This window comes from Polypterus senegalus, chromosome 7 (assembly GCF_016835505.1).
Source record: "Polypterus senegalus isolate Bchr_013 chromosome 7, ASM1683550v1, whole genome shotgun sequence".
In the NCBI taxonomy this organism is placed as follows: Eukaryota; Metazoa; Chordata; class Cladistia; order Polypteriformes; family Polypteridae; genus Polypterus; species Polypterus senegalus.
The window spans coordinates 190489205-190515060 of NC_053160.1; the positions used below are offsets into that span (position 1 = coordinate 190489205).

General features: G+C 44.2%; 1 protein-coding gene across 2 annotated transcripts in view; it reads right to left on the reverse strand.

The window, feature by feature from the left end:
- Nucleotides 1-9754: 9754 nt before the first annotated feature.
- Nucleotides 9755-25856, reverse strand: part of ap1ar (adaptor related protein complex 1 associated regulatory protein) — a 40717-nt gene continuing 24615 nt past the window's right edge. For both annotated transcript variants that reach the window (XM_039759791.1, XM_039759790.1), the window contains 4 exons: nucleotides 22068-22129; nucleotides 19487-19560; nucleotides 13167-13289; nucleotides 9755-11433 (listed from right to left, as the gene is read on the reverse strand). In XM_039759791.1, the coding sequence (XP_039615725.1) occupies nucleotides 11168-11433; nucleotides 13167-13289; nucleotides 19487-19560; nucleotides 22068-22129 (525 nt within the window). In that variant the 3' untranslated portion in view covers nucleotides 9755-11167. The remainder of the gene's footprint in view (nucleotides 11434-13166; nucleotides 13290-19486; nucleotides 19561-22067; nucleotides 22130-25856) is intronic.

The window sequence follows — 25856 nt, forward strand, 5'->3', positions numbered from 1 at the left end:
GCTCATTGGTGGTCTGCCCTCAAGTACTACTGTATGTCCCTGTGATTTGACACCAAATCGGACCCCTTTTGATTTTATTCGGACGAGTTGCAGACGGGCTGGATTGCGTTGCTGTGTCCGTTGCGTTACACGACTTTTCCAACGAGTTTCACTCACAGATTTTATTGACGTAATTTTAGGGTAAAAACAAACAAACTGCCAACAGGGTGCTGGTGCTGGGTGGCCAAGACTCATCAGGGCATGAGATGGACAAAGGAGCTGCTGTGGCACAAGTCACAGGACTAATGTGTCACGACCCACAGTGCACTGCACCGTACCCCACGGGCCAACTTCACCTCCGCCCGCCCAGTCTAAAGACCCCACAGTGGGAAGTGGACCTTGGATCAATGGAAGAAGGTCACCTGGGCTGATGAGTCCCACTTTCTGTGACATCATGTGTGTCATCGACATGAGAAAGAGATGGCGCCACAAAGCACTGTTGGAAGAAGACAACCATTGGGTGGCGACACTTTTTGGACAAAGTTCTCCTAGAACACCCAGAGTCCCAGCATTCACGAGGACGTTGATTTGACACACACCACCTACCTCAACACGTTGCTGCAGGCCAGGCGCGCCACATAAGGAATTTGACAGATGCCAGGAGACCATTCAGTCCATCGAGCCCGTGGGTTTAGCGAATACCTCAGCTGTCCCCAACATCTCACCCTGGTTCTTCCTAAAGGTTATCCGCGTTTCTGCTTCCACTTCACATCTCGGTAGTTTGTTCCAGAATGCATCATGGCAGCAGTAATCTGGGATGGAAGTGGCATCTTCTAGCAGGGTATGTGTGCCCTGCCATGCTGCCCAAATTGTTGGGAGTTCGCTGAGGAACGTGATGAAGTGTTCAGGTTGGGTTGCCTTGGCCTCCAAACTCGCCAGATCTCAGTCCCGTTGAGCCTCTGTGGAAAGTTCTGGAAGAACAAGTCTGCTCCACGGTGGAGTCGGAGTCCACGGGACACCATCGGAGGTCCACGTCTCGGCAGGTCGACACACGAAGGAGCAGGTGGTCCGAAGGTTTTACATTCGTGGTGTTAAAGAATACAACTCGTCTACAATTAGTTGCTCATGTTGTGTAATTGATATTGTCGTGCGTTAATAAAGTATCTATCGGTCTATCTGTCTACGTCTGGCTCGGGTGAGGGCAGCAGCTTGACACTCCTTCAGGTGGCCACTGTGTCACAACGTCCAGATTGGTGGTGCTTGTCCTTCCTTCTGGAACTTTCTGTCATCTCCACAGAGTGCAGCCAGAGTGACCGTGGGGTTCTCCGCTTATGGCTCAGTTTGGCCACACAGCCATGGAGGCCATCGTGTTCTTGGGGACCTTCAATGCTGAGCCCCCCAACTCTGATGGCACCTCCTTGGACTTCATGCCCTGGTGTCTGTCCACCTCTGGTCCTTCTCTATCCCACTGTGTGCCGTTCTTAAATCGGTCCAATCGGCTGAACTGACCACCGGTGGACACCACCGACGTTTCAACGGTGACCAATGGAGTGGGGGGGCACCTGAGCCAAAGCCGAGGGTCTGAATCCGTGTGGCAACAGGATGGCCCTGATTTGGATTTTTTAATAAATTTACAAGAATTTTCTAAACCCCAGTTTTGTTATTCTGGGGTGTTGAGTGTTTTTGGATTGGGGGGGTGAACTGCAATGGGGGTCTCTCTCTTGAACTCGTTTTTCTTGCAACTCAATCTTAGTGTCTTCAAGACCCAACCCATGATGACTGTCAGATCTGGACCCCCCCGAATTGCCATCGATGTCAGGTTGTTGTCATTTAGAGAATTGTCACCAGTGTCATGGTGGAGACCCCTTGATTGCTTAAACTACCCGTGGCAGCCCATCACGTGACACTTGGACGGTGAGCCCCCCTCCAAATACCTGAAGACACTCTGACTGAGATGAAGTCCTCACAAGGCTGCAGCATCACAAAGTGTGCAAACACTGAAGACTTGGCGACGGCGCCACATGTCTTTCTACACACAACGCTGAGTGGTCCCAAGCCATGCCAGTTAGAGGTGTGCGTGTTTACCCAGCAGTGGACTGGCACCCTGCTCAGGGGTTCCTCCTGGTTGATGCCCACTGCGATTGTCTTGCTTGGTATAAGCAGGTTTAGAAGACAGACGGGCGGGCGGCTGCCGTTTTCTCAGAACGTTGAAGTTTAATCCACCAGTAGCCACAACACAAGAAGAGCCCATTTGTTGAAAGTTTGTCCCTTCAGTAATGCAGTGCAGGGACCCAACCTGGGGGGGGGCATGGGGGCACCAGTTACCCAAAGGCATTCCGGCTCTTTTTTTTTTATGCCCAGTTCAGGGTCACTGGAGAGAAGGCAAGGAACCAGCTGTCCAGTAATGGGGGGGGGGGGGAGAGAGAGCAGGGTGGTGTCATGAAAATACACATCTTTGAGATGTAAGAGGAAAAACTGCAGGTGGGCACAGGGAGAACATGCCACCTGCACCAAGAGGGCAGTTGCCAGGGTGGCACCATCTGCACAGAGACAACAAATGGAGTGAACGGTCATCTGCAGTCCATAACCAGTCCTTGAGGTGCCAGGCTTGACTCAAAGGCCCGCGTCTTCCATGCCACCCCTGCTGAATCTTGAGTCCAAACTGAAGTGGCACCCGCCCCGTCGACGTTTTTGTGCTCAGCTGCGGCTCTCGCGCCCTCCACGTTTCTGTCCGTTTCACTTTCCCTCAACACGACTTCCTCTGTCACATCCTTCCTGATTCTCGGGTTGCGAGATGCCCTGTGACTTTCTGCCGAGTTCATTTCCTCCTAGCAGGCTGACCTTCCTCTAAGTGAAGGCGCCACTGACAGAAAACACACACACAAGCGAGCGGGCGGGCGAGGGCACACACACATTTAGGAAAAGAGCCGGGCAGTCGTGATCCTGGCACACACAGTCCGACACGCTCAAACATCAAATGAGTGCCAGCGGCGCCCACCCTACTCAAGTTGTTGGGCTCTTTGTGTGTGGCGCTGCCATGTTCGGTCTGTGGCGCTGGGAAGGACCGCCATGCTTTGTCCCCACCTTTCCTTCTGTGTCTGTTGCTGTTTGGAAAATCTTGTGAAGTCCGATGGAAAGACGTTGCGGTGGGATCACTAGCAGGGAGTGGCACCAAAATAACGGTCTATAAAATGTGTGTGTGTGTGCGCCCATCGGGCAGAAATCGAATTCGCCCACATGACACTGACAACGGGCATTATCACGTGGCATTATTTAACGTATGCTGTACTCATCAAGTCACTCAGGGCCTGTGGTGGGGGGTCTTAATCTAGCCCTCTTTATGGCACCGAGTGACAGCAGCCTTAGATAGATAGATACTTTTAGGGACACCTCTGTCACTTTATGTCTGCTGTGGCTTTTTTTTTTTTTGTATTTGATTTCAAAACAAGAAGAACAGGACAACAAAGTAAAAAATAAATAAATCTGAAAGTGTCCCACCAGCGCCACCTGCCCCCCCACAGAGCTATTTAACAAAGAACAAATTTCAATGAATAAAACACACGGCCCAGCTGAGCAAGACTGGTGGGGCTTCTGATGGATTTGCACTTCTGCCTGTCAGGCGTGTGGATCTGTGGACCACCGTCAGGCCTCTGAAGAAGTACGCAGTTCCAGCCCGCCTCGAGATGGGGGTTTTGCTGTCACTAACACAACCTTCTCAATCCCCCCACAGCACTGAGAAACCACCTAAGGAGGACCACAGATGTTTGTGACGTGCCACCTGTCGGAATGGCAGAGACGGAGCAAGCAGTTGGGACACGTGGTCCCTTGTCCTTTTCTGAAGGGGCATGTGGCCTTAATGAAGATCAAACCCGGATCTGCCCCATCTGCCTAAAACACAAAGAAAAAAAAAAAAAAGCATCCCATGGGGTGCACTTACTTTTTCACACGGCTGTAGTTTGGGCTGACAGCACCTGTTAGAAATCAGCTAAAATCAAAGTCAAATGGAATCTTCTAAATTAGAAATGACGGACCACCAGCCACAGTTCACCAAACCAAGTGAGCCCACCCTGCCAGCCTTTGACATTTTGTGGCTCCTTCCTCAAACCACAAGTTGAAGGTTTTGTGCTTTCCAGTCATGAAGTTGCAGCTCCCATGGCTCACGCGGGGCTTTTATTTGTTGTTTGAATCCCCCAAACAGGCAGAAGAAGCCCTGAAAGCAAACAAGGTCACCCGGGCAGAGTGGCAAAAAGAAGTGAAAGCTGGCAGTTGGCCCGACTGTCACTTTCAGATTCTTCAAAATGGCAGCTTTGGAGAAGGAAGCACCCAGCAGGCCGGCAAGATGAGAAAGCCCCTTCAAGATGTGCCAAGTGTATGGGTCTGGCAGCGGGCCTGTGCCACGCCTCGTGGTCGGGTAAAATCCGGCTGATCGCCAGTTTGGTTCATTTGGGGTGCAGACGGAAAAATGTGAACAAGGAGCTCACGGCTTTGGTAAAAAGTAATCAAGCAGCAGCCGTCAAAATGAACGAGCGGGGGGTACGAAGAAAACGGGAGCCCCTCGACATCAACAACACTACCTAGATGGGCCAATCAGGACCAGCGATGAACTGGCAGGCTCTCCAAAGCTCCAAAAGGCAACTTCAAAGGGTGACGGGGCAGTTGATAGCGTTGGGGGGGTGCTGGGAAATTCTTACCTGTATGCACTAATCAACATGTGCCATGAAGGGGGCTGTAGAAGTGGCTCATGGGGTCCCAATTGTGACGTGGACAGAGAACTCGGGTAGGCCTGTGCCAATAAAACACGCCACACATCGCCACTCTTTGGTGGTGGGATTAGGGACAGACAGAAATGAAAGGTGTCATGGAGCAGGTGAAACGGGACCCTCACTGCCACGCGCTAATCAACACACAACACGTCTCCATCCTCTGGTGCCATGACCAGTGAGAGATAGAGAAAGGCACTATATAATAGATAGATAAATAAATGGATAGGTGAAAGACACTATATAATAGATAGATAGAAAGAAAGGCACTATATCATTTATAAAGACAGAGTGAAAGGCACTATATAATAAAAATAGATAGGCACTATATGATTGCTAGATAGAGTGAAAGGCACTATATAATTAATAGGTGAAAGGCACTATATGATAGATAGATAGATAGATAGATAGATAGATAGATAGATAGATAGGCACTATATAAGGGGTTTATAGGGTCCCTACTGTGACACGTACCCGGTCAAGTGAGATTCTTACCTTTGTGTGTTAATGAACTTGCCACACGTCTCCATACTCTGGCACTATGATTAGGGTTACATGTGAAAGGCGCTATATATCAGACAGATCAATAAATGTGAAAGCTGTTATAGAATTACTTTATAGGGTTCTTTCTGTCACGTGCACAGATGACGACTTGTCATAGATTGCAGTAGTGACGGAAGTGAAAGGTGCCATAGAATTGGTTTTTAGGGTCCTTATTGTCACATGCATGTGTGAATCAACATGTCAAACGTAAGTACGCGGTGGCACCACGATTACTGGCAGAAATGAGAGGGGCTACATAGCAGATAAACGGACGTGATTTTTTTTTATTTGAATGTATTCATTTGTTATTTTATTTATTATAGTAAAGTTTAGTTCAGAACTTGTCACCTCGTGCAATGCGGTGGTCCCATTTTACATTACTTTGGTGTCACTGTAGGCTGTCATACAGTGTATGGCTGGTGTGACAATAAAGCCACATGACGTGAAAGGCGCTATATAGCTGGTGTACAAGGTCCTCGTTGTCGATGAAATTCTAACATGCGTGTGCACGTTACCGTGAAACACGTGACCACTTCCTGGCGCCATGATAGGAGCCACAGATCAGATAAGTCCTGATTCAGTGACCAATCCCGCTCAGCCGCAGCTCGTACTGGACAGCTGGTTCCTGCCTTCCGTCCAATGACCCGGCACTGGGCACAATAACGAGCTGGAACGCCTTTTGGTAACTGGTGCCCCCTGCAGGTTGGGTCGCTGCACTGCGTTACCGCCAGGACAAACTTTCAACAGATGGGCTTTTCTCAAGTTGCAAGTGCAGCGTTTGTGTTGTGGCTACTGGTGGATTAAACTGCAAAGTTCTGACAAAACAGCAGCCGTCCCTCCATTCCTCCCTCCAGAACTTGCCCCCTTTTGTTCCTGTCAGCGTTTTCTCCAAGTTCTCTGGATGTACAAATGAAGGAAGAAAAGCAAAAAAAAAAAAAAAAAAGAAAGGAAGTGCAAAGGACATAAAACGGAGGTAAAAAAAAAGGAGCTACAGATGTGATCGGGGGGGCTTTGAGGGTCCGCTCGTCAAATCCGTCCGCCCAAAATTAAACAAAAAAACAAAACTTGTGACCGAGGCGAGTCGCTGCTTGTCGCTTTTTACGTTTTTCCCCTGCAGTCCACCGCGGCTCGCATGTCCGTTCAAGTGTCAGACCTGCCGCTGCGTATTCACGGGGACGACGTCACGTTTACATTACGTACATCTGACGTCATCGGTCACAAATCTGCCCGCGGCACGCGCTTACTGATCAAGCGGCTCAAAATCGCACTGAAAGTCACACTCCGAGTCCGGACAAGACTTCGACCTCCTCAGAGTTGGACGTGACAGCAGCCACCAAATAAACGTCCTGCAGCGACACCTGGCGAGGCGCGAGAGGTCACGACACCCGAGACAAACCTAAGGCTGCACCACAGAGGTGGCAATCAAAATGACAAAGGAAGGTGACGACGATGAGAGCCATCACGAGGGAGGAGATTGTGCTGTGATGCGCAGAGCTGTCACTTTTCAACAACATAAAACGCTAATTCTGTAAGGAGCGCGAAGATGGAACGACGGACACACACACACACTTAATGAGGGTCCGTAGGCCTACTGCGGGGGCTGTACCTGCCTTGTCCCTCCAGCATCGCCGCCACCACACGCAGGACAAAGCGGGTACAGAAAGCGGCCGCCCGGCTGGCTGGCTGGCTGCTCCACTGCTGTACCTTCACACGACTCGCTCACCTTTCCACTGTCACGGTCAAGTAGCAGCAACTGGAGCCACACACGGCTAATCTGACGTCACGTTCGGCTCGTCCAGTGTCCCCACTCGTCGCCCATAGTGCCAGGCCGTGTCTCTCTCTCAGTGCCCAACCTTCTCTATTTATCCAATGCCCGGCGATTCCCTGCCTGCCTTCCTAAGCCTTATAAATGATAACACGAACGTCCCAGGGGTTCACGGAATGCAAAGTTCAGTGCTGTCAATCACAACCGGCTCCGCCCACCGTCAGAGTGACAGACAGGCTGCTACAGTTCAGTTTCATCCACGACCACCTGTGTGTGTCGATTAGGGTTGTGTGGCACACCAGTGTTGGAGAAGCAAAGAACAAATTGATTCTTAAAACGGTTCAGCGCCGGCATTTTCTAATCAGCAACTTTCCTCGCAATTCAGTGCCCCCTGCCCGGCCTCCTGCCCACCTCCCTCAAGGCGCGCAATCTGAAGTGCACCGATTCTGGAGGGCGATGGCACGTAGCGGGCACACCAAGTGAGGTGGCTGGTGACTCCTTCAGAGTGAGATTTCTAAATATATGAACCCCAAAGGGCCGCTTATTCACTAATCAATTGCCTACTGGTTATGTTTTTACACACAGCCAGGTGAGGCGCCTGTTTAGACGGAACGTGACGTTTACAGCGGAGAGCGCATTTGCTCCGCCCCCTCCACGTGGTGTAAATTCGCCATTACGATTCCACAATTCACACTCATTCAATACAAATTAAAGTATAGCGTGGCGCTTGACCTTAATTGAAATGTTTAGTTGATTTGAAAAAGCTTTGAATTGCGAAAAAAACAAACAAATATTTTATCGCAGGTCAAAATTTCATTTGTAAATTTTGGATTGTTTTTTTTTTTTTAATTAGTCTGATCCCATTTTTTTTTTATAAAATTGAAAACCGTTTCTGGTCTTTACCTTTATTTGTAAATGAAGTCCGTGCGCCTATCCTTCTCCACGAAAATCTCCGTCACTTTCATGTAAAAGTCCTCCTTGTTTTCCTTTAGTTTTAAAACTCTTAATCTTAGATTTTGACAGTCAGTCGGAACAAAAAATAAAAAGCGACCCGCTGCAGTGCACGTGACTTTCTGATGTCGCTAGCTAATCGGCGCCTCTGCCTGGAAGAACAGCAGCAACAAGCACCTGTTTGGCTCACATGCGCCCCCTTCAGGATGCCGCGGTAGTGTCTGCCTCACCCTGTGCCTTTCCTCTGCGGTTTTATGTCCGAGCAGCAACACTAAATATGTCACACACATTCATCAAAGATATTAGCCAGAGTCGTGGAAAGTCAGAGTGTATAATAAAACCTCATATTGGTGACACACAGAGAGACAGCGACAGGAACGCACCAATCGCAGGCATCAACCCCGTCAGCGTGTGAGGAGAGCGCAGTCCGAGGGGAGGCGAGACTCGTCGCTGCTGCACCTCACATTTCTCTGCTGCATTTGAACAGGAAATGCGCAAATTCAGTGATTTTGACAACAAAAATCTTCAAAATTATTGGAATCCTACAGAAAACAAATGTATAATACAGACCAGTGGAGACATTTATTTTATGTTATCATTATTAGTTTTTTTTTTTTACTTTTCATGATTAGAGCCTCACCTGACCGCACGTCCCTGGGGGTCCTGAAGTTATCCACTACCATTCTGGGAAGTGTCCCGAGGTTTGAAATCTACTATTGATTATCGAAGTCAAAATTTTTAGTGCTGAGCCAACGCAAGTGTTGACACGAGTGCGATAATCGCTGGTGGTAAAGACGCGTGCGCTCATGTCGACTTCTCGCTTCAACAGGAAGTCATGGGAGAAATGGATAAAGTGGTGTACTGGTGTAAGTTTCATTATATAGCGCCTTCTCCAGGCTCAACTTGCAGGGTAAACCCAGGGGTTGGTGGCAGGATTCCAGAATCCTAACCCTAAAAGTGCAACGATTTTATGTGACGTTTTTTGTCACGCTTTAAATCAGGCTTATTTTAAAGCCTACATATATATACAATATGTTTGGTATCACTCTTTTCAGAATTTCTCGAACTTTAATGTGATGTTGTTAGATTTTCCGATTCTTATTCTGTTTTTAAATTCTAAACTAAAAAAATATCAAGAAGTCACATCCTGCAAGACAAGATTTAACCAGGCCGGGGGCCGGAAATAAAAGACAAAGAGTAGGGCAGCTGCTGTTGAGGCTTTTAAATGTTCGAAGTGCTGAGTGAGATGAAGATCACACAAGCCAGCAGCTGATCGAGCAAAGAGGAGCTTATATAAAAATTGTACTTGTTTCCCATTGTATCTCCGATTAAGAGGGGTGTTGAAGGGGCGACGGTGTCTCCTTGGGGTACATTCAGCCCCCCTCTTCACAACACAAGCATCAGAGACACGAAGTGGCTGGCATTTAGCGCAGACCAGGGGGGTTGGCAAGCAAAGTGGGCAGGGGGTAAGCCCCCTGGTATTATACAAGTCACGTGTTGCTCTTGTACTTTTATATGCTCCCTAAAGGCCCAGTCGTCCCAGTTGATCCACTAAGCACTTCACTCCCATATTGTACTGAACGTATAATTTGCACGTGAGAAATAAAATTTAATTTGATTGGCTGATCCTGATGACACGCGTGTCTAAGCCACTAACCCCATAATAAGCAGGGACCAAAACACACAAAAGCCACCATCGGTCAGGACTACAAGGGAGATGCCAAGTTTGGAAGAAGTCAAACAAGCAGAACAAACGTCTCAAAGCTGGAGATTTTATTTAATGAAGGAGCCAGTAGTCTTAATTTACACATAATTGAATTCTGGGAAGAAACTTTTCTCTCTTTTTTTTCTGAATTCAGCTGTAATAACAAAATGACATGACAAATATTTAAAAAATAAAATCCCTTTAGATACACAAAAAAAGGCCACTCGTATTAAAAGTGTCCTCCTTCATAAACGCAACCCGGCCACACAATAAAACGGCGAGTCTAGCGCTCCACAAGCGTTGTTGCTAACATTCTCATCTAAATGGGATATCAAGGCATGTCCGTGAATGGCGATTGAGCGGTGAAGATATTTACAGGAAGCAATGCAAACCCAAAGACGGTGTCACCTGTGTGTGTGAGCCCACCACGGCCCCTCGACGTCTGGTGCCACGGCATGTGAATAAATCGTATTCTCTGTAGTGCGCACACCCGCATGCATCTCCTGCGGCTTACGGAGCGACGCAAACGTCTAGAAAAAGATCAACTCTGTGGTCAGAAAGTGAAAGGAGTTTTAAACAGTGAGTCACGTCTGTGCCGGCCGGCTGATATGTCCTCGATCCCAGGTCAGTGTGAATCGGTGGAACGTGTGTTACTAAATCCAGGGCGCATGGCAGGTGATGTAAGTAACTCTTCAACTGAAGCACCAAACATGTAGAAACACTGTCACAATGCAGGGACAAAGAAGGTGACAACTGGTTATTTTAAAAAGAAGAAGAAGAGAATGAAAACACAACAAAAACTCACCTCAAGCACCTTCTAAGTCATCAATACTGGCTGCCAATTGGCTAAAAAGGACAATTTTAAAAGACGCCATGCAGCTTCTAAACTTTCCAATCACAGCTTATGCGTCGTTCTTCAAGTGTTAATTCAATGAGTTTATTTTGCAGAGGAGCAGCTACCTGAAACCTTCCAATAATCCACCATCTCGGGCAAAAACTAAATGAAAATGCTTCCGTGAAATGCGGCACGTGATCCGTAAAATCCAAGTATGACCGAAAACCATTTCGCACTTTCATTTGAGTGCGTCTTCTACGCAGAGGAGGCCCGTCCTGCTTTGAAGGAGCGTTTTTGGGGACTCAAACGTAACTGTGGCAGGTAACCCGGAGAGTACAACAGTTACAGATTATACTTTTTTGTTTTTTGATGATTAGCAGCAATATATTACAATCATACATTAAAGGGATCTTTTTTTGATTTGCATTAAATTAGCAAACAGGAAAAGAAACTCCCAAATTGCACTTCATTGTATGCCTGTCGATGTGATGTTCAACAGTAGAGGCAAAATGAGATGGACGAGATGAAAATTCAACCTACCCCACCAACACCAACCCAACAGAAGCAGCACCCAAACTCCTCCATCAGCTTAACGCTTTGGTTTCACACACGGGGCTCGTCGTCTTCCACTACCTATCCTGCGGGTCACTGTCCGCGTTACGCAAGTCACTGGTGGACAGTTCAAGGACGGGGTTGACAAAGCCGGCGTATTCCGAGTTGCCATTGTCATCGATCTGTGCGCCGACGAAGTCGCTCTCCCACTCGAGGCCATTGGAGTCTTCGGAGGTGGAGGTCGGATTACTGGCCGTCCGCCTGCTACCAGGCCTTAGTGCGGCACGAAGGATATCTTCTTCCGTCTTGGAGCGCTCCCTCACGGGAATCATTCTGTTCATCCCTAGAAAAGCACAGAAAAAGCACAACGGTAAACCAAAGACAGGCGAGCACTAAGGACCGGAAACGCTTGAAAGCAGCCCTGAAGTCACAGCTTTCATAAAACTAGTAGCGATGCTGTGGGAGCCGGAAACGATTCAGCTCAATATTCATAAAAATGACTTTGATATGTTCATGTCATACAGATGTGGCGAAAAATATGGGTACCCGTCTACGTTTTCAAAAAACATACAATCTCCTGTGAGCTAAGCTGATAGTGACACTGGTACTTGGTATCACCCATTCCAACATATGATTTTTAAATCATAAAGAAAGTGAAAATGGCAGGGACAAAGTTATCGGCCCCCTTAACGTAGTGCAGCAGGTCAAACTCCATTTTAACATTTTTTTTTTTGGTCCAAGTGAAATTCGGATAGAACTAAAGTCAAAGAAAACCTCATTACAGCGAAGTCCGTTTTATCTGCAAAGTTCATTCCAACATCGAGGTCACCTGCTTTACTCTTACTGGTGGGGGGCTCGAGATGGGGGGCTGCAGCAGACCGGAGGGATCGTGGGCGGGATCACTGTCAATCAAATCTGACTTCAGCTGGACTTGCGGAGCTCACCGCCACTCGACTCTGTCGCTTACTTCCTGGTCTCACGACGTGTGGTTTGACGTCGCCGAACACACTGAGCAGACTGAGGGTTCACTTTTGGCTCGTCTTTCAGCAGAAGTGACAACTGCTGAGCTTCCCTCATTAGGTCGTATTAGAACACTCAAGACGAGAACAGGCCATTCAGCCCCACAAAGCTCGCCAGTCCTGTCCACTTATTAACATCAAGTCGAGTTTTGAAAGTCCCTGAAGTCTTCTTGTCCACCACACTACTTGGTCTCTTATTCCAAGTGTCCATTGTTCTTTATGTAAAGAAAAACTTCCTAATATTTGTGCGAAATTTACCCTTCACAAGTTTCCAACTGTGTCCCCGTGTTCTCGGAACGTAACCATTGCAAATTTTGGGGGTGTACTGTACTCAGATGTGGGGACGGATATTTGAGGAGTAAACGGCAAGACAAGGATTATATTATTATATTGTGGACATTAAATAACTATCAATAATAAATCAAATCAAATGAATAATACTGTATACTGAAAAATTATTATAAAGCTGAATGAATCAGACGCTGCACTGAGTATGAGATCAAGTAAAGTACCACTTCCGGTTGATGGATTTGGCTCAAAAGTTCATATCTCATGCCAAATGAGTTCAAATCTCGTGCCAAATTTCACCCATCTATCTCATTGCGTTTTTGAGTTATCATGTTGTTTACACACACACTCACATAATTCCAACAAACGGTATTTTCGGACTCGGGAAGGTCTAAAACGTCAAAATTAACCAAAATCTCAAGGTTGAGTTTTTTCTCTATACGAGAAAGTAAAAAAGTCCACATGAACTAAAATGTGATGTTACTCGGGTCTCTTACTAAACATGTCAAGTATACCCAGCTGTTTCTTCACAACATGTAAAATGTTATGCGTTTTTTTTTTCCCTAAAAATATCATTGAATAAATGTGTCTGGAAGACTCGTCGGCAGGCATAAACAGGAAACGCAGTACGTGTGGGTATGTGTATCGGTGCTAACCCTGTCTATTAAAATGGACACAATTCATTTATTTTCCTTAATAAGGCACGTCTTCTCTGTCGCACATCCCAGACCTGCCATTTCCACTTTTTACCATCTTTGCAATGGTTTACCTTCCTCGTCTTCCCACTCCAGGTCCAGCGATGTGCCATCCTCATTAGTCGACCTGGTCTTGCTCGTGAAATCACAGCTGCTTTCAGTGTTCGGAGTCTGGATGTTCGTTTCAGACGACACCCCTGGTGAAAGGAGAGCCAAGCCCATAATTAAGTGTGCAAATAAATATGTGCCACCTTTGTGGTAGCCAATTCGTAACTCACAGCCGACACACTCAGATGAGGGACAAAAAACCAGAACTTGTTTTAAAATGGCTACGGCTAGCGAGAGCTTTGTGAGGGGTATTTAAAAAGAAACGCTTTGTAGACAAAAAGAAATAGATAGATAGATACTTTATTAATCCCAAGGGGAAATTCACAATAATTTCCTTTATAAAATATACTTACAGTGGTGTGAAAAACTATTTGCCCCCTTCCTGATTTCTTCTTCTTTTGTCACACAAAATGTTTCTGATCATCAAACACATTTAACCATTAGTCAAATATAACACAAGTAAACACAAAATGCAGTTTTTAAATGATGGTTTTTATTATTTAGGGAGAAAAAAAAATCCAAACCTACATGGCCCTGTGTGAAAAAGTAATTGCCCCCTTGTTCAAAAATCACCTAACTGTGGTGTATCACACCTGAGTTCAATTTCCTGATTACTGCCACACCTGTTTCAATCAAGAAATCACTTCAATAGGAGCTGCCTGACACAGAGAAGTAGACCAAAAGCACCTCAAAAGCTCGACATCATGCCAAGATCCAAAGAAATTCAGGAACAAATGAGAACAGAAGTAATTGAGATCTATCAGTCTGGTAAAGGTTATAAAGCCATTTCTAAAGCTTTGGGACTCCAGTGAGCCACAGTGAGAGCCATTATCCACAAATGGCAAAAACATGGAACAGTGGTGAACCTTCCCAGGAGTGGCGGCCGACCAAAATTACCCCAAGAGCGCAGAGACGACTCATCCGAGAGGTCACAAAAGACCCCAGGACAACGTCTAAAGAACTACAGGCCTCACTTGCCTCAATTAAGGTCAGTGTTCACGACTCCACCATAAGAAAGAGACTGGGCAAAAACGGCCTGCATGGCAGATTTCCAAGACGCAAACCACTGTTAAGCAAAAAGAACATTAGGGCTCATCTCAATTTAGCTAAGAAACATCTCAATGATTGTCAAGACTTTTGGGAAAATACCTTGTGGACTGATGAGACAAAAGTTGAACTTTTTGGAAGGCAAATGTCCCGTTACATCTGGCGTAAAAGGAACACAGCATTTTAGAAAAAGAACATCATACCAACAGTAAAATATGGTGGTGGTAGTGTGATGGTCTGGGGTTGTTTTGCTGCTTCAGGACCTGGAAGGCTTGCTGTGATAGATGGAACCATGAATTCTACTGTCTACCAAAAAATCCTGAAGGAGAATGTCCGGCCATCTGTTGGTCAACTCAAGCTGAAGCGATCTTGGGTGCTGCAACAGGACAATGACCCAAAACACACCAGCAAATCCACCTCTGAATGGCTGAAGAAAAACAAAATGAAGACTTTGGAGTGGCCTAGTCAAAGTCCTGACCTGAATCCAATTGAGATGCTATGGCATGACCTTAAAAAGGCGGTTCATGCTAGAAAACCCTCAAATAAAGCTGAATTACAACAATTCTGAAAAGATGAGTGGGCCAAAATTCCTCCAGAGCGCTGGAAAAGACTCATTGCAAGTTATCGCAAACGCTTGATTGCAGTTATTGCTGCTAAGGGTGGCCCAACCAGTTATTAGGTTCAGGGGGCAATTACTTTTTCACACAGGGCCATGTAGGTTTGGATTTTTTTTTCTCCCTAAATAATAAAAACCATCATTTAAAAACTGCATTTTGTGTTTACTTGAGTTATATTTGACTAATGGTTAAATGTGTTTGATGATCAGAAACATTTTGTGTGACAAACATGCAAAAGAATAAGAAATCAGGAAGGGGGCAAATAGTTTTTCACACCACTGTAACAAAAATATTAAAGCGTGCATTTCAGCCACTTTGTCAGGGAGGGTGAAGGGCACAGAACATCACCCAGAGGCAGTGGCCCAGACGGACACCTGGAAGTGAACTGGACAGCCAACCGGGACCAGCAGCTGAAGCTTTCAATCAAAATGGCCACAGCTGCCCTCTGACCAGAAATCGTCTTGTGGACTGGAAGTGATGGACCAGTGCTAGAATTTTGACTTCTGTATCGATGCCAGCTTTTGGACCTCAATGCTGCCACCAAAACGGTTCATAAGCAAAACATGCACAACTCCAAAACCCTGCAGTCTTAGTTGAGATTTCTGGTGGGTTGCACAAGTACATGCCACCCTTGTGTGCGCCTCATCGCAATGAATTACTCACAGCTTTGTGAAGTCCTGATCATCGTGTCGAAACAATAACAGCAATCAGGGTTTGAACTCCGCCGTGTAGTCCTGATCACATCAAACCACAAGGTGGGACGGGGTTGGGGACTGACATTTACTTAAGGCACTGAATATCCAGAAATGCTGGTACCGTACCATTTTAAAATAGGGCTTTTTCTGTAATTTTCCAGTACCAGTATACTGCACAATCCAACTGTGGATTACCCTTAAGAGGACAGTGATCATGGCTGAGCTCACCTTCCCGCAGGAGGATGAGTGGAGTCACCCCTTTCAGAGGAACAGAGAGATGCACAAGGAGTTAACAGAGGAGTATGTGGCAGTAGGGTGGAAGAGCGTAACTTATACCCGTGGATGTCTGCTGCAGATGCTTCACTGGGACGTCCACCCCTGGATTTCTGAAGGCTCTCACAATTACCAGCTCCACGCAAAAGGAAGCAGTCAAAGAAAAGACTGATATGGCAAATTAAGGGAGTTTCCATCTTTGGGTAAGAAGAGATTGTGCGAAATGGGACAAGCAAGAATCCTAGGATTAGCAATAAGGAGCAGTAGTGAGACAGGCCTACCGCTGGCCCAGGGTGCCTCCAGTAATGCAGTAATTCATGTTAAGGGTATTAATTAAGTTTTATTGACGATTTAAAAAGAAAGGAGGAACAACAAAGTGAGGGGAGGTGTTGGAGTGGAGAGGTGGAAATAAAAGGGGGAAGAAGTAGTTGTTGTGCAATACCCTTCATAATGTTTGGGACAAAGATGCATTTTTTCTTGATTGCCCCCCTGCTCCACACTTTAAAATTACTAATCAAACAATTCAGACATTGTGATTGAAGTGCACATTGCAGACTTTCATTTAAGGGCACCTGCACACATTTTGGTAACACCATGTAGGAATGACAACACTTTTTCTACTTGGTCACATTTCAGGGCACCATGATGTTTGGGACGATTGGCATCACAGGTGTTTGAGAATCCTCAGGTGGGTTTCATTGCCTTATTAGAGCAAGCATAAAGCACAGCATTGTATGTACACTAATCCCTCGCTATATCATGCTTCGAATTTCGCGTCTTCACTCTATCGCGGATTTTATATGCAAGCATAACTAAATATATAAACGCAGATTTTTCGCTGCTTCGCGGGTTCTGTGGACAATGGGTCTTTTTTTACTTCCTGTACATGCTTCCTCAGTTGGTTTCATACAAGGGACGCTATTGGCGGATGACTCAGAAGCTAACCAATCAGAGCACCCAGTTAAGTTCCTGTGTGCTGAATGCGGTGTTAACCAGAAAGTCTCGTCTCGCTCATTCAGCATCAACGTGTTTCGCTGTGTAAAGAGTTAACTTTTGTGCATAGTCAAGCCCTTCATTATGGCTTCAAAACAATCTGCTCCTGCTACTGCTTCAATGAGGCTATGATACTTTTTATTTAAAAAGTAGGAAAGGAATATAAGATCTACGGCCGCAGTGTCCTTTTAACCAGGGTGCAAAACGAGTTGTAAGTGGATGTAATAAGGCAGTAGTCTGGATGGAATCTGCTTTAGGGATTTGGATTGAAGAAGAATAACGGCGGTGCTACAGTCGCCTGAAGAGGCTCCTTTAGAAGAGCTGTAACGCTCTCCTTTGTTGTGCAGTAAAATTAAACTCATTGTTATCGGACAAGTCATCGTGTTATTGTTGGTGAGTAACCATAATTAATTTTCTACTTACAGTACTTAGTACATGTACGTACGTTTAGTGTCACTCTACACACATTTACTGTATACTATTTTTCTTGCATTGTACGTATTTATTGCTGGTGGCCTGTCTATCGTAATGTCTGTAACATATGTGATATCGGAGACGCTCGATATCTTTAAAATAATATTTAGGTTTTACTGTATATAAACAGAGTGTTTATATACATAATTTCAATGAATCTTACCTAATATCTAAGAGAATACAAAGGGATTATGCTGTATAACTGTGCGGGGAATATTTATAAACAGTGTGGCAGAGTTTATAAGGGCTTAAAATATATAAAAAATAACAATACAAACATATGGTTTCTACTTCGCGGATTTTCACTTATCGCGGGGGGGTCTGGAACGCAACCCCCGCGATCGAGGGGGGATTACTGTACTCCACCTATTGGCACTGGCGGAAGTGTGCCAGGCAGAAATACTTAGTAGGTAATGAATACCTGGGCCTCCATTTGGCAGCATATTAGGTTTTAGACGGGCAGACCCTTGTTGAGCAGAGTTGGAATCAATAATTCGCAGGGGCTCAGAGTGCTACGAACCACAGTCATCCTAAACTAGAAACAATCAATCAAACTCGGAATTCATTTAATTTGGAGAAACATTTTGAGGTTTTTTTTTTTCCTACCCAAAATGTATTAAAATTCCAATTTATTAGTGACCCATTCTTCAAGATTAAATCGCACAATTAGGAATTTTACAATGTCAGCCATGAAAATCTGTCAGCTTTTTGACCAACATGGTGTGAAATTCGAAACAGATGAGCGTCGGATGAACTTGTTGATTAACTAATGCATGTTGAGTCTGAAACATAAGCTCCTACATACATATTTAAGTATTTTGTTAAGACTTTTCTTAAACATATTTCTTCAAAAACAAACTTAAAAGGAATACTCCACCCAAAAATATTTTTTTTATGTTACATAAATATGATCAGTGGATTCAGAAAGCATTCTGACTTCACTTTCTACACAGTTTAAATGATACATTTGCTGCGTATTTCTGCCTATCAATCTACACCATAATGACAAAGTGAAAACATGCCTTCAGAAATGTATTGTCTGGCAAATTCAAACCTGAACTCTCTCCTTTATAGACGTATTCAGCTCAGAACCTTAGGCAGTTCTTGGTGAGTCTCCTCATGTTTTGCCCACCTGAATTTGGGCAGTTTATCTCATTCTGCCTGGCAAATCATCTGAGGCTCCATTAGACTGGATGGGAAGTGTCTGTGAGCCGACGTCTTCAGGTCACTCCACACGTTTTATGGGGTTTAAGTCCGGACCACTCAAGGACACAGAGAGAGCTGTCCCAAAGCCACTCCAGTGTTGTGTTTGGCTGAACACTTTGGGTCAATTTGGAGTGCCACAGTTTCTCATAAACTTGACAAAGCGAAAACGGGTTTCCTCAAAGTTTTGCATTTTGAGTCATTGAGTGTCAATTGAAAAGCAAAAATAGAAACTGTATCCATTTAAAATTCAATCCACAAGTGTGCAGAAAATGATGGGTTCTGAGTACTTTCTGAATACCTTGAACCTCATAGGGTGTGTAGCGACACAATAGGCTTCTATGGGCACCAACACTAAAGAAACGGCAAACAATATCAAAAACATCCGTGAAAAAAATCTCAAAGTACTCGTGTTGTGTTATTCTCATATCAAGTCACCCAGTCACACGCTCACAACAGGCAGAAATGCACAAGACGTTGTTAAATAAATACTTCTGGAAAATGTGTTTCTTCTCATTCATTGGTCAAAAGTCCTATCTTCAGTTGAACAGATTGTGCCTGTGTGAACAAATGTCCTCCGTGTGCACTGCTCCAATTTCCAAGACGTATTTACTTAACAATATTTGATCACAACAGGCATGCGTTTTGCACAAGGTGAGCAATCGTCTGAATGACCTGATGACACATGGGGTTCTTTTCATGGATGCTTTTGATATGGTTTCCTGTGGTTCAGTGTTAGCATCTGTAGACATCCACTCAAGCAAAGTTTGTTATTTGCATTTTCCGTGAAAACTGAAGAGATTAAAAATTGTTGCCGGTCACCACTGCAAACTGCATGGGGTACGTGACGTATAATTTATGGAGTATCCATTTAAAACACTTTTGTCTACAAAGCTTTTTCTTTCAAGCATATCTGACTAAACCACTCCCTAGTTTTAACAGATCAGGACAACATTGTGCAAATGACAAAATAAAAGTACGTACTGCTTGTCCTAAAGGCTTCAGACTGTGCTTTTGCATTCCTGAGGTAGGCTTCAAAGTCCTCCACGGGTACATAGCTGCACAGAAAGAAAAGAGAAGACAGTTTAGAACACACAGACAAAACTATCAGCCTTGAAGCACTTTCTCTTCAGACACTCTCTGTATGTAGAAGATTGCAGAGGCTCGAAGAGCAAACAGTCAACAGTTGAATTATAAATCTGCCCTTGAAGCTTTGAAAAGCCATTCTTTAAATAAAATGCACAATTAAACTAATTCACGACTCAATATGCTTGCCCCAGCTCAGGCACCGAATAAACTGAAAAGAGCTGAAAGAAGAGGGTGGCATCCTGTGTTCAAATCCTGTGCCTGCATGTCATCTGTGTGGACTGTGCAGGATCTCATCCTGGTACTCTGGCTCTCCCACCACATCCTGAACACTCTAAATGGGAGGTACGAGTAAACTCTTATCTCACTGGGATGTGACATACGAGAGAACTTATAGCTCAGTATTTAGACTTTAGACACAGCCAGCTTGCCGGTGAACTTTGCTACCTTATCTCTATCTAGTGGATAGCCATACATTTTTACTTTCTCGTATACGAAGAATAGAGAAAGTATTGTAATTGTCCAAAAATTCGACCATGTGATTTTAATGAATCTCGACGTTTTAGACCTCCTTGTGTCCGATTTACTTTCTCGCAGGGAAGGTATTGTAATCGTTCAAAAATTCGATTTTGAGATTTTGATGAACGTTTTAGATCTCCCAGAGTCTGAAAATACCATTTTTGGAATTATGTCTGTGTGTCTATCTGTGCGTGGATGTAAACACAATAACTTGAGTATGCTTTCAGTTAGGTGAACGAATTTTGCATTCAAGTATTAGGTACAAATATTTCTATCAACTTTTGAAATATTTCCACTAACCGGAAGTGGTACTTTTTTTTCATGCAGCTGCAAAATCCGTTTTATTCAATTTTACTTTTATAATAATTATTTAATATATTATTAATTTGATTTGTTGTTGATGGTTCTTTAACATACATAATATAAGAATATAACCATTGTCTTGTGGTTTACTCCTCAATTATTCATCCCCATATCTGAGTATATGAAAAATCCCAGGGGAGACCACGTCCGATTTGTTTTTTTTGGTAGCAACAGCTTGAAGTATACTGTAGTTCTGTCACCACAGCCAAAGGTATAAAGCAGCTGATGTTTTGAAACAGGCAGACTTGTAGTAAGATGAATACTCAGATGATAATGACAGTGACTGAGATCATGACAATCAACTGGATGATGTGGAACACGTGGGCTTGGTAGTGATGAGGATGGCCGCCCTGAAGGCTTTTCTCCATCCTAAGTTGTCTGAGTTGTCATGACTGTCCGGACATCATGTCAACCAGTGACTGCAAACAGTCACCAACTACCAAATGCCTTACGTGCAACAAGCAAGAACAGTGTAAAGAAACGCGTTGTATTTGTGGCACACGAGCCTCTATATCTGCAACTGTGCATCGTGCCATCCTTCAAGGACAATCACTCAAATGGAGTATTTTAGTCACGTTGCTAGTGAAAATAAAGTAATTAACAGGTTCTTAACATTTTTGGCAGAGTCACTGTTGATAATAAAACTGTTGCTTTCTAATACATTTCTTTATACGTTTTGATAGAGTTCATTATTTACCATATGCTGTATATGTGGAAGAAATAACAACAGGCTTAATAATTTGACTCGCAGAATTAAGGATGTATTTATTATTCTGCATACAGAATTGAGACTGAAATTTACAGTGGATTAACAGTTTTAAGATGTACACAGATTTATACTAAAATTAAGGCTAATGCTTCAATACTTCAAAGTATGCATTGCCCAATACTGCAGCGTCCTGGGAATGAATGGTTCAGCAGTCAGCGTGTTAAACACATGCATGTTAGCTTTACTGAGGATTTCAAACTGGCCCGTGTTTCGAGTGCATATGCGTGAGTGAGGCCTGCGATGGCCTTACCTCCATGGCTCTTTCCTGCCTTGTATGAAGTGCTGTCAGGATAGGGTGCGGCCACCCCCCAAACTGAGCCAAGTGGGCTTGAGAATGTTATGAAGTTTTAATAACCAAACTAACATTTAGTGGTTTAATAAACCTACTTACTATCAAACAGGATAATTGTTCTCGATTGAAATGTGGAGCTTTATCATTACTGCAGAAATACGCTTTGGTTATTTAGAACAAGAGTGTCAAACTCAAGGCCCACAGTTCATTGGACCTTTTCAAAGCAGCCTGCTGAATCAATATTTCAAACGTCACAAACTTGCCTACAGGTTTTGCCAAAGATCCCTTTAAAGTGTACTTCATAGATCTATCGTAAGTCAGTCGGTTTTTCTTTTTGGTAATCCTGGTTTGTGTTTGAGGAAGGATGTTTCCGTTACAATATTTCTACGTTTTTAAGATTCTCTAAAAGTTTTATTTTCCTCTTTGGCCAAAAGAACTATCTATAGTAGTTCTCCATTTCCATGAAAGATTTAAAAGAAACATGTAAAAAAAAGGTGCGTAAAATAAACAATTTGCTCAAAACATAGCTTACTTACCCTTTCAGGTGATCGCCACTTGGACCAGCATGTGCTCTTTGTTTCATTCTATGGAACCTTTGCTGTTTCAAAATGCAAAAAAGAAATAAAAAATACTGAGCACAGAAAAATAAGACATTTACAAACTGAGCTCTCTTAGTGCCAGACACCCATGTGCTTATATAGAATAACAATTAAAGCACAACACTCGGCCTTAAGGGGGTCTTCTTGCTTATATGTCTGACCACCTCCTGGAGTTTTCACATTCTAAGTCAGGGGTGTCCAACGCTGGTCCTGGTGGGCCGCAGGTTTTCATTCTGACCCTTTTCCTATTCAGCCAGCGGTTTTCATGGCTAATTAACTCCTTTTCCCTTCATTTTAAAAGCCTTGTTTTTAAGGATTCAGTCCTCAGAGTTGAGTCGTCTCTTCATTAAATGGCGGCCAAACAGAAATGAGACGTGAAACGAGCCGACAGATGACCAGCTAAATTGGAATGTCAAACTCCAGCCAATTTCACTCCAACCAGTTTCTTAATGACAAGCTGATTCTTTCTGTTATTTAAAGTCGTTATTGAATATCAGGACTTGGTGCTGCTCTCAATCTGCCAAAGAAGACTGTTGATTTTCTGCCTTTTCTATGATGTTCTGATGACCTGAGCAGACCAACATGACTGAGACTTTCACCTTTCTTTATTTTCAGGTTAAATGGTCATGTGGCGGCTTGTTTTACGTGTCATTATTGTTTGGCTGCTCATTAAGGAAAAAGAAACAACTAAGGGATCTGAGTCACGTCAATTAAAATGAAGGCAAAACGAGTGAATCAGCAGCAAAAAGGGCTCACTAATTAAGAAGATGGTTAGAATAAAAACTTGCAGCCATTGTGGCCCACCAGGACTGGAGCTGGATACCCCTGGCCTAAGTTCATCATGGCTTTGATTTTACATAAAGCAGAAGGGAAGGCTGAAGCAGCTTTGCCCCATTCTTTCTCTTCAAAGGTTGTGTTATTAAAAGCAATAACTTCACCTCTGTGGGACGGGCCATTGGCTGTAAATGATTACATTAACTGGTATTTCAATCAGACAGTGCAATTCTTACTATTTTATTAGAGTCATATATTCTATAGTGATAAATATAAACTGCTGGAGAAAGGAAAGAGCAACAAATGATGATATACTGTATACAATACATATTCCAATACGACTCGGAGTCCTGCCACGTGCAAAAGTTCGCTGACGACACTGTCATCGTGGGCTGCAGGAGGAGGAGGAGTATAGGAACCTAATCAAGGACTTTGTTAAATGGTGTGACTCAAACCACCTACAACTGAACACCAGCAAAACCAAGGAACTGGTGGTGGATTTTAGGAGGACCAGGCCCCTCATGGACCCCGTGATCATCAGAGGTGACTGTGCAGAGGGTGCAGACCCATAAATACCTGGGAGTGCAGCTGGATGATAAATTGGACTGAACTGCTAATACTGATGATCTGTGCAAGAGAGGACAGAGCCGACTATACTTCCTTAGAAGGCTGGCGTCCTTCAACATCTGCAATAAAATGCTGCAAATGTTCTATCAGGCGGTTGTGGTGAGCGCCCTCTTCTACGTGGTGGTGTGCTGGGGAGGCAGCATAAAGAAGAGGGACAAACTGGTGAGGAAGGCAAGCTCTATTGTAGGCATGGAGCTGAACAGTTTGACATCCGTGGCAGAGCGACGGGCACTGAGCAGATTCCTGTTAATCATGGAGAATCCACTAAACAGGACCATCTCCAGACAGAGGAGCAGCTTTAGTGACAGACTGCTGTCACCATCCTGCTCCACTGACAGACTGAGGAGACCCCACACTATGCGACTCGGGGGGTAAACGTTAACATTATACAAAGTTATTGTCTGTTATACCTGCATTGTTATCACTTTAATTTAATATTGTTATTATCAGTATGCTGCTGCTGGAGTATGGGAATTTCCCCTTGGGATTAATAAAGTATCTATTTATCTATCTATGTATTACCTGTATACACACTGCTATGTATGTGTCATTCTCTGTTCCAATGAGGGGGCCCTAAGGGTGGGCTGGGGTGTCCTGCTTGTTCTGGTAGCACTGGGTGCAAGGCAGGAATCAACCACGCTGTAAAAAAGCAGTGATTTGCCAGTCCACAGTCAAGCCCTATTAACATACATAACCTGGCTGCAGGACTATTTTAACAAACTTGTTTTCCTGGCACAATATTAATCTCAGTCTTTAATTCTCATTACATTCAAGAACACTGCACGTTTCGAACAAGTTAACCTGAAGACCTCAGGGTTTGGGCTGCGCTGGAAATGGGAGTCTAAAGCTATCAGTAAAGCTCTAAGATACCAATCTGCTGCAGGCAGAAGCAATACTCTGAAATGGAAACGATTTTCTGATGCCAAAATGACTTAAGAGAGACAGAAAATCACCCACAAAGTTAAGATGGCAACAGAATAAGGGCCAGGTTATTACTGTGAAGGACACGTGAATGTGTCCGAGGATTATTGCGATATACAAAGGATGAGATCAATCAAAACCAGGCAACCAGAAACTGACAGGACACTCAAGCTGTGACCAAACTGCACAACTCTACCACTAAAGCTTCCTAACAAAAAGAACTGAAACGGTCGCGGTATCTACTGAGGGACGGCTCAGTGAACGATCGCTGCCTCAATTGTACCATCACATCCTGTGATGTCATCTGCAATGACAACTGAAGTCGTGTGACGAGACTCAAAAATGAGAACAAGTAAACAAAGAAACACAGGGCGGTAAACATCAAAAATATCAACTTGGCACATCCAAATAAAAAAACAAAATAAGAGAAAAACACACGTATAAAAGTGGCTAAAACTAAAACTGTGTCCTTCCGGGTGAAAAAAAATCAAATCAATAATTAATGTTAAAAATGTGCAAAAAGTTTGAGAAAGCTTAAAGGCACTTAATCCTTTCACAAAAAGTTGAAGGTATTTATTTAGTTTAATTTTGCTCAAGGGATATTTTATTTAAGAACAGTATGGCCTTGACGGTTCACCATGATATCAATTACAACAGTTACAAAAACTAGAAAGTTATTCGAAAATCCCACCTCACAGCTCTGCTTCTTTGTTCCATGTAGCACAGCACGACTCGAAGTGAATTATGGATGTGCAGCAAATGCACACACACTCTGAAACTGTGCTTACCAGTAGGCTGTATAACAAAATCTGAAGCACCCATTCACAGAAAGCTTGGATCCAATGGGACCTTACTGAATAGTGACAATCACATCTTGTGTAGTATGGTGGCACCATTTTGCATAAACGGCCTTGCAACAGTAGAAAGGCTGGGAAACAGAACACATTCTTTTTCACTATTATAAAAAACACTGTAGGTGCCAGGAAGGAATGACAAGGAGGCCATAATGGAAGGAAGAGGCAAACAGGTTCACCGTATGACAGGTGGCAGTGTTCCCGAGAGCTAAACCCGATCAGGATAGCCACAGTGTGGCATGGGAGTTGGAGACAGGAGACACTGCCCTGTCGGGGGTCTTTCAGGACTGCCAGATGGTGCTGCTTTGGAGACTATTCTGGCTTTCATACAATCCAGAAGTGCTTCAGAGAACTTGGACAGGAGACTGGAAGCAGTCCCTGGACCGAACTTAAAAGAAAGCCTGATGCCTCACTTAGTCGAGTCACAGTCAGGAGGCAGTGGGCCACATTCTTTTGGATGAGAACAGAGAATTGTGGATGGTGTATTTTTACCTCTGTTCTGTAGAAAAGGTGTCTTTGTGAAATAAAAATTGTTTATTTGAACCTGGAA